This window comes from Lethenteron reissneri, unplaced genomic scaffold (assembly GCF_015708825.2).
Source record: "Lethenteron reissneri isolate LAM-NWPU_2019-01 unplaced genomic scaffold, ASM1570882v1 scaffold_1468, whole genome shotgun sequence".
Classification (NCBI taxonomy): Eukaryota; Metazoa; Chordata; class Hyperoartia; order Petromyzontiformes; family Petromyzontidae; genus Lethenteron; species Lethenteron reissneri.
In genome coordinates, this window is record NW_026891188.1 from 87,628 (window position 1) to 97,246 (window position 9,619).

General features: G+C 47.7%; 1 protein-coding gene across 3 annotated transcripts; it reads left to right on the plus strand.

Moving 5' to 3' along the window:
- Positions 1-1,311: 1,311 nt before the first annotated feature.
- LOC133362408 (uncharacterized) lies at positions 1,312-9,174 on the plus strand. 3 transcript variants are annotated; one of them, XM_061581348.1, is made up of 4 exons: positions 1,312-1,342; positions 1,623-1,728; positions 4,263-4,678; positions 6,187-9,174. In XM_061581348.1, exons 3-4 carry the CDS (start codon positions 4,365-4,367, stop codon positions 8,411-8,413), a joined length of 2,541 nt encoding a protein of 846 aa, XP_061437332.1. In that variant the 5' UTR covers positions 1,312-1,342; positions 1,623-1,728; positions 4,263-4,364; the 3' UTR covers positions 8,414-9,174. The 3 variants fall into 3 exon arrangements, with proteins under 3 accessions (XP_061437332.1, XP_061437333.1, XP_061437334.1); XM_061581349.1 differs by lacking the exons at positions 1,312-1,342; positions 1,623-1,728 and adding an exon at positions 2,218-2,260; XM_061581350.1 differs by lacking the exons at positions 1,312-1,342; positions 1,623-1,728 and having other exon boundaries at positions 4,181-4,678; positions 6,187-6,232; positions 6,336-9,174.
- Positions 9,175-9,619: the final 445 nt, after the last annotated feature.

The window sequence follows — 9,619 nt, forward strand, 5'->3', positions numbered from 1 at the left end:
AGGGGGGGGGTCTGACTTTTTGTGACGTCGTGTGACGAAGGGGGGGGGGGGTCTAAAATCGTCCAAAATCGCGTGACGTCATTTATGGACGGCCCCAAACACGGAGCAACAGCAGCAGCAGCTGTGCAAGGCGACACGCGCAGCGCGCGCACTGCAGGGGCAGGTGACGTCACCCACTTGCACTGTCGGGTCTGACGCATTTTAACCCCCCCACCCCCCACCTGCCCCCTCCCCTGCCCCCTCCACCCTCCATGCCCCCCCCCCCACAACCCCCCACCCCCCACCTGCCCCCTGCCCCCTCCCCTGCCCCCTCCACCCTCCATGCCCCCCCCCCACAACCCCCCACCCCCCACCTGCCCCCTGCCCCCTCCCCTGCCCCCACCACCCTCCATGCCCCCCCCCACAAACCCCCCCACCCCCCACCGCTCCCCTGCCCCCTCCACCCTCCATGCCCCCCCCCCACAACCCCCCACCCCCCACCTGCCCCCTGCCCCCTCCCCTGCCCCCTCCACCCTCCATGCCCCCCCCCCACAACCCCCCACCCCCCACCTGCCCCCTGCCCCCTCCCCTGCCCCCACCACCCTCCATGCCCCCCCCACAAACCCCCCCACCCCCCCCGCTCCCCTGCCCCCTCCACCCTCCATGCCCCCCCCCCACAACCCCCCACCCCCCACCTGCCCCCTCCCCTGCCCCCTCCACCCTCCATGCCCCCCCCCCCACACCCCCCACCCCCCCCTGCCCCCTGCCCCCTCCCCTGCCCCCACCACCCTCCATGCCCCCCCCCACAACCCCTCCACCCCCCCCTGCCCCCTCCCCTGCCCCCTCCACCCTCCATGCCCCCCCCCCCACAACCCCCCACCCCCCACCTGCCCCCTGCCCCCCCCCTGCCCCCACCACCTCCATGCCCCCCCCCACAAACCCCCCCCACCCCCCACCGCTCCCCTGCCCCCCTACCCCCCTCCCCTGCCCCCTCCACCCTCCATGCCCCCCCACCCCCCACCTGCCCCCTGCCCCTCCCCTGCCCCCTCCACCCTCCATGCCCCCCCCCCACCCCCCCCACACCCGTCCAAGCCAAGCGAGCTCCTTGATTGGTCTTCGGTGACGTCAACAAACCGCCAACTCCAACCGCCACTCGCCTGTTGCGACGGGTTCAGCAGCCCCGCCCCCATCCCTCGACGCGTGGGCCGCCTCATTAACATAATTTATTCAGTTGCGGGTCGCTCGTTGTGGGAGGAGCGTGGCTTGTAACCCGACAGTGACGTCATGTCACCTGCTGCTGCCGCGTGACGTCACGAGGTAACAGGAAGTTGCTGCCGCTGCTCCGTGCTTACTGAAATCCGAGGTGAGAAATTCTCATCGTCGTGGTTGTTATTGTGGTTGTTGTGGTGGTTGTTGTGGCTGTTTCTCTCTCTCAGGGATGTCAACTGAGTAGCAGCGAGTGTTGGAATCGATGTCCAGATTGGAACTTTGCCCCGCGGGGCCTTGCCTCCTGCCCTCGCCTGATGGCGTTCAAGTTTAATTCTCTCGCTCAAGATAAATTTGTCTTCACGCGGCTCGCTACTCTGTAACTTTGGTTCACTGTAGATATTAACGCAGTTTTTGTTCTTCGTGTTTGTTACCAGGCCAAGCCCGCTTGAGCTGCTGTACCGCTCTCGTTCTCAGAAGCGACCTGCCCACAACAACAACAACAACAACCACAACAACAACCACAACAACAACCACCACGAGGTGAGGCTTGTCAACAGCATGGCGGTGTTCACTCTGGACGCGGCACCGCGAGTCGGTGTCTGTGGGTCACAGGCGCTCAGCGCCGCGTGCCGCTGTTCACTCTGAACGAGTGGAGGGGGGCACTGCGGGGGGGGGGGGGGGCAGGAGGTAAATCCACGCCGCCGCCACGGGGAGAGGGAGAGACACGGGGAGCGCCTCGGCTGTGTCGGTTGATCCTCCATTCGTTACTTGGTGGAGTGACGCAGCATTAATGTCACCGCTAGAAACCTCCTGGTTCCACCAGCCCACAGGGGATTATTGTGTCCGTCCGTCCGTCCGTCGTGCATCCAGAAATGGGAGGGGTGGGGCTGGGTGGGGAGGGGCTGGTCACCCCGTGGTGCCCTTATAAAACTCAACGTTTCACCTACTCACGCCGGCTTGTGCACGCCCTCACAGTCGGGCATATTTGCGGAATACACCACGCCGCCGTTGACCCTGCAGGCCATTGAGCGAGCAACCCGACGTTCCTACCAGCTCCCTCCGCAGGAATGAGGTAATGGTGTGCTGGGTGAATAATCAAGAGACACACACTCACCCAAATGCAAACAAAGTTAAGAGCCCACAAAGACGCACACTTTGGCACGTAAGTTTGCCTACCACATAGCTTTACATTGGTGTGTGTATGCTCATAAGTTTACTCTCAGGCACGAATATACTGATTTTGTACAATCTACAATGGCCTATTGTGTGAGAACAATATCCCGTCTGACAATGAAACAAAGGCAGACTTTTCACAGACTAAGATGTCGACATTAATGATTTTACTCCAGAGTACTTTTTAAAACATGATTCAAAGTTTAGGTGTGTCTTTCCGCATTGCAATAATGGCACAAGTATTAAATGTGGGTGTTTGAGGTCATCTCGGCCAAATACTCCCAACAACTATGTCATACCCCACCCTTGAGGTACACTGCAAGGTCCAGAGACACGATGTCTCATATCCTGTGTTAAAGCCTTAAGGCAGACAACTGTACAGTTTGTCTTTATGTCCTACCAAATTATTTTATGAACGTAATACAAGGGCAGCAACAACACATCTAAAAACTGCTGTTTGGATTTCCTTGACTTAAATACAACTCTCCAACGATGCAAATGGCCATGAGCGGTTAGGAGAGCTTCTTTACCAATGCTGTTTATTGAATGAGTGTTGCAGTAAATCATCCAGTACTTTGTTGCAGTGCCACACCTGGTTCAGAGTTGCACCTGCCACTGTGACTTTGAAGTTCACGTATGAGTACCATTATGCACCTGTGTCTGATTAGTTTACATTTATATTGGCACCGAAGCAAAAACGGATGACAAGGGAATTCTAAAATGTATATTCATTGATGGATTTACCGCCAAATAACACTTCATGTAGTACTGTAATTTAATTACCCACCTTTTTAATCTGCTTCCTGAAAAAAGCTAGCGTTTTAGAATATCTTACATTTGTGCGTAAAGTACGAATAGCTTTTAGAGGACTTTTTTGTACATTTTCCACCATGCACATGAAAACCAGATGATTGGCCTTGCTTCTAATTCCTTCTACGGGAATGCTTTGAAATTGCATCATGGGTGTAGTAATGACTAAACCATACCAACCTCCATCTTTCCCCAATCTCCAGATGTATCAAATTCTCAGCATAGCAGGTCACGGCTCTCGGGTGAAAGCAGTTCCCCCAGTTGGTACAGGTGCAGCCTGAGGAAGGCTGCTGGCAATTGAACACAGTCCTATTTGTTGTACACATTCACACACTGGGTCTGAAGAAATTAATGGCACGAGGAGTGGGATTTAAGCCATGGCTGCATTCTCGGCACATACCGTAATTAAAATGTTTGCCCATATTTACAGACTTGTGTTGGTGAAAAAACCCCAGCAATCTTGGGCCAGATTGCTCTTTAAATCTGGGTCTGCAGCGTGGGACGGCACCACCTTAAGTATTTTTCAAACGAAAAAAAATCGGCAGTGTGGAATGTCCATGTGTTTGCACAATGGGAACGCTTGCCAGAGTGAACCTTTCTCCAGATGAACCTTTCATTTAAATTCACATTGCTGTCAAAAAGTATTTACAGAGAAATGTGCACCATGAAATGTGCGTAGAGCTAAGATAATGGCAAAGGAGGAGTTAAGTTTGATAAAAACAAGAGTTTTAAAATGATCTTTGAATACAATGTTTCTTTAACTCTTGAAAAATATACTTTTAAGCGGTACGAGATGGCACAGATAAGAGTGGGGATAAAAAAGGCACGTGTCTTTATCATCCATTTCCATTACATTAATTTCCATACTTGGTTCACTTAGAGGGTATTTAGACAATGTAGAGATGATCCCGATTCATGTAATTGCTTAGCTTGCTGGTATTATGCCACGTGTTTAAATTACTTTGTATTTAGACTATGAAATATATTTTCAACTCCATTTCTTGTTGTGGTACATTCATTTTCGTGAAGTACTTTATTCCGAAAACAATTACAAGAATAATTAAATATGTTTTGTTGTTGTTGCAAATCAGGCACTCTCATCCTGAATAACCGTTCAGCAGGAAGCGGAGAGTGGGAGTGTGCGCGCAGTGAAGGACAGTGGCCTTGAACAAAACCGCCGGCTACTGAAGAATATGTACAGCGTTGCCGACCTGCTGGCTTCCCATGGCTTCAGGTCGGGCAGGAGGCCGACATCCGGCAGCAGCAGCAGCACACAGCCTCCACTCCGGATGGAGCCGCCCCGGTCAGGGCTGGAGCAGGGGTTTCCTGGCCAGGATGTGTGGCACGACGCACCGCCCGCTCCCCGCGCCACACGTCACTCCAGCCTGCCACTACAAGAGCACCCCGCAAGGGCCGAGCCCTCCAGGGAAAGGGCAGAGCTCGTAAGTGAAAAGGCGAACTATGAAGAGGGGCAAATGCAGCCCCAAAGCCCCCCTGTGACCATAAGGTGAGGAGCTCGCTGGAGAAAAACGCACCGTCAAAAAAGTTCAGCATTTTTAGACATCATTTCCTTTCTTTGACTGCTGTGTCATTTGCCTGAAATGAAATGTGCTTGTACTCTGTTTGAACAGCTGTAACATAATTTCCTTTGAGAAACGAACAGATTACACAAATGTATATGTATGCATATATGCTGCTTATACAGTACTTACTGTATGCCTATAAAAAAACACTGGCTTATGCATAGAATGTGACAAGAGTGCATTACGTCGACTATTAATACTTAAATAGAATAGGTTTCACCCTTTCTGGCAATAAACCAGGAGTTAAGATTTCCAAACACCACATAGATACCTTTACGTGATGCTTGAACACCCCTATCTAACACATCAATAGGCTGCAGGATTTATGCTGACCAGTCAAACAATATACACACATTTTAAACTATTAATTCTTACGTGCACAATTCTCTGCAAGTACTCTGATCACAAGAATCATTTTCAAATGTTAATCGATGCAGTTATATGCCTAGATATACACCTGTGGGCAGATTATATGAATGCCCACTGTTGGTGCAATTAAAATACAATATAATTGACCGAAATGAGAATCCCTGGTAAGCTTGCTGTGGTTGCATCCTGGCAGCCGTACCAGGCACATTATTTTATTTTTGTCTCGTTTTAAAGTGCTGCATGCATCATTTATGCCATGGATAGTTACTCAGTGGAACAACTGCAGTTCTTTACGCCACAACTCATTCGGCCACGGTTTGGTTTTACACTCTCATCATTTATGTGGGTGAGTAGAAAGTAATCACAATCAACTGGCAACAGGGTGGTACACCGGCTATGTGAAAGATGTACTCCTGAAGACATATGAGCTCAGACATGGTATGTTGAAGTTTGGATTTCACCAAGGCAACATCAACTTCACGGTCTTGGCTTCCGTTTTGGGGATTATTATGCTGATGTTCATGCCCCCCACCCCACATACTGAAAGTTTCTTCCAAACCCATGAAATACCAATAAAATGTTGTCACCCTTGTAACAGACATGGCAAATATAATACAAAGACTGAGCCAAAGGGCATGTCTTGATTTGAAATGGCCCGTCGTTGTTTTCAATGAATGGTCTGCATCCGATTACGAATTGGCAGAGAAACTGCTTAAAAGACAGTGTTGTAAAATTCTTAAGGGGATGCGATGCTGTATACACTGTATAAGGCGTTCACAAAGACACTGTAATCCTTTTGAATATGATTAATTAGTCACCAGCACTTAAAATATTGTTCCAATAGTTAAACTCTTTAAGATGTCCTAAATGTTTCAAAAACATGTATAAAAAATGAATACAAAACAGCATGCTCTACAAAACACACGCTCGCACATGATTGATGTCTACCCCTGACCCAGGATTTAAGCAATGGCTCATTGAAAAGAAAAAGCAGAAAGTTACAAATGCTAAAAGCGTTCTAGTGTTGATGCAATTTGGTCACAATATTTATTTTGTTCTGCAGGAACTTTGAAAACCAGCTTCCATTATTGGAGGGATCCGATGAAAGCGTGAGTTACTGGCGGCGCCGTGGGCAGGATTTCAGCGTGCTGCTGGACTACGCAATCCACCAACCGCCTCATGTTGACGTCCCTCCGCCTGCCTACCTTGCAGGGTTACGAGATCAAGCCCCATCACACAACACAGTGCAGCATGGCCCTTTCAACCAGACTGCAGTGTCTCGCGAGGCAACCCCCCCACCGTACCCTGCAGTGTCTCGTGACTCGACTCTTCCCTCGGAATACTCTGGATTGCACGGCTACCCAGCTAATGCAGACACAATCCCACGCCCCAGCACCTACCCACAGCCTCCACCATACAAGGCTGAACCTCCGACCCTGGAATTATCTCAGAACTCTGCACCACAGACTACACAGCTGCAACAAAGTAAAATAAATCCAGACTACGCGTTATTGACCGATCAAAGTAAAAATATGCACAGGAATAGCAGAGAAAAAGGGAATTCCAAATATGTATCAAGCCATTGCTGTAGTGACTACCAGGACATGTCAGGGATGTATTACTCCTCAAGTCAGTGTGGTCAGGACAGCAAGGACATGTTGGTGAATCCAGGCAAAGGAAGCACTTCCCTCCAGGCAACATCAGATGCACATGCAATATTGTACACAGGAAAACAATACTTTGAAGCAACTCCCCTACCAACAGAGAAGATTGAAAAACCTCAAACATTCAGGCCTCCACCGCCAACATACGAGATGTACCAAATGAGAAGCAAAGATTGCTACAAGGGACCAACAACACAAGTTCAATTGAAAAACGTGTGTTGTCATACGAGTACACATGAAAATGGGCAATACAAGTCATCAGCAGAATTTTCCCCAGACAGATTTATGCCTCCTGAATCACAAATGAAATATCAAAATGTACAGCTGCCCACATACATCAAACCACCAGATTACATTCCTCAATATAAAGAGAATACATCTCGTCAAAATCAACATGCAAGCAATGAAAACAGCATTGACTCTACTGGTGAAAGCAAACAAAAACTTAGAACAGCTCGTGTTGAATACATTCCATTCACAGACCCATGGGTGCGAATTGTCCCCAAGGCACACTGGGAAACTGAGCGCCAAAATCAAGACAATGGTCACAGTGTGAGGAAGTCTACAAATGACAACAATTCTGTAAACTACATTCATGTAAAAGAAGGCCTAGACAAACAATTGTTGTACTCAAAGCAAATACCACCTCCATCACTTGTGTTACCTGTACTAAATCAGGATTCATATTTTTGGAGAAATTCGCAGTCAAACCATGAAATCAACAAACATAAAATGCATTCAGATGACATAACGTACATGCAGTTAAAATATCCGGACAGTACCTCAACAAGTGCTGATCATGCATTTCACTCAAGAAAGGGCCACATACAAGAAACAGCAGGTGAACATAGATCTGTGTTGCATACAGATAAAAAGGAGGGTATTCTTCAGGGTGACAAGACACATGAAGCAAGTGGTGGTCAGATGCCACGTAGCCTGCTTGGAGTCCGGACCGGCATGCATCAGCGAGGAGCTGTGGGAGAAACTGTGTTCTGTTTGATCTCCGTGCCAAGTCAGTCTGTGGATGTGGATCAAGGTGGCATTTGGCTCCCAGATGTGTCAAACGGCAGCAGTAACGCCGTTCCCGAACACTCCCACCAGCACACGCAGTCTGCAAGTGAGCTGGAGCTGCAAGCACTCACTGGGAAAATGATCGCCGAGGAAGAGGCACGCAAGGCCAAAGAAAAAGCGGAGGAAAAGGCGAAAAAGCATGCATGTGAAAGCCAAATATTAAGTCACCCACTGAAATTTAGTTCTGAACTAAAAGGTGAAGCAAAAATGTATGAAACACCTCAAAAACCACTATCACAAAAACAGCTTAATAATGTTACCTTGCACTGTGTTCCAAAGCAGCTATATCCTGATGAACGAACATTTGTGTCACAGAAAAATAGACAAATTCATGGGCATGCTGTAGAGGTGGAGGGTAAACATTTCCAAGCCTCTAATTGCAGGTGGAAAACCCAAAATTCACAAAATACATCCCATATTACTGGTGAAACAAAAAATGAGGAAATTAAAAGTGAATTTGGATCTAAAATCTCCTCCAGGTCAGTCTCGTGCTGCTTGTATCTGAGGAAATGTAAACAACTAACATTTTCTATTTACCAACAACAGTATAATTAATTTGGTTTAACACATCAGCTTTCGTGGCCAATATCCATAAAGGTGTATTGGGTTAGATCGCGTAAATATAAATGTGTTAACACACCACCACCTGACAGCCAATTAGTAAGGTTTGTCGCGGAAACAAAATGTGCCAATTAGTGACTACTTAAGCTTACCAGTGTGTTGGAGAGTAAACCCACAACATTTACAATTTGAGTATGATGTTTTGCTGGTGATTACAACCAGCTTCAGGCGATTTTACAAAAATGTAAAAAAGTTTGAATGTTTACCAAAATCCTTTATTATTGAATAATTGCCAGGCTAAACTATTAAAGTGGTAGGATATCAATTGGTTAACCTTTTACCGCATGCCGATATTCAAAGTTAATCATACCGCTTTATACAATTTGAGATCAAATATATATATATATTGCCGTTTGCTTTGAGAATCTATATGTGGTATCAGGTTTTAAAAATTGGCAAGTTACTGCTTAAATTGGTAGCGTTTGATTTTAAGAATATCTTTGAACTGTTGAATTCCTATTGGGAAATAATTTGCCTAGTTCCTTCCTGTTTGAGCATGCGTATTAATAAAGATGTCGATACGAGTATTAACGTGAGTTTTCTTGCAGATTAATAAAGACCTGATTTGTTTTTAAAGATGACTGATCGTACGTTATTGCTACCATGTTTCCTTTAAAAAACACGGACGAGTAGACATACACACACGAGTGTGCATCCAAACACGACTGTATATACAGCGGTGTGCATTCACACACGAGTGTGCATGTGTTTCTACGCTTTTTAACGTTAATTTACTTGCAGAACAATAAAGACCTGATAGGTTAAAGATGACTGATCGTCGCTTATTGCTACAATCTTCATAGCGAACACGTGTGGAGGCGAGTTTCAGGCGAAGCATCTCCATCACACAAGTTCACCCTCACCTGGCAGCATCGTGGCTGTCCGCTGATCACACTCATGACGTCACACTCATGACGTCACACGCACGAGCTGTAGGGGCGGGGCTCTGTCTGCTCAGTGGCGCTGTTTTCATTCATTTAGCACCACGAGCGGGGAGTCTCATTCCTACCACGTTGCCCCTACATTCTTTGTACGACACAATATTAAAACTCATTTGTTCCAGTACATAATCATACACGAGTACACATATACACCCCCATGTACACACACCCACACACGAGTGGACATACACAGCGCTGT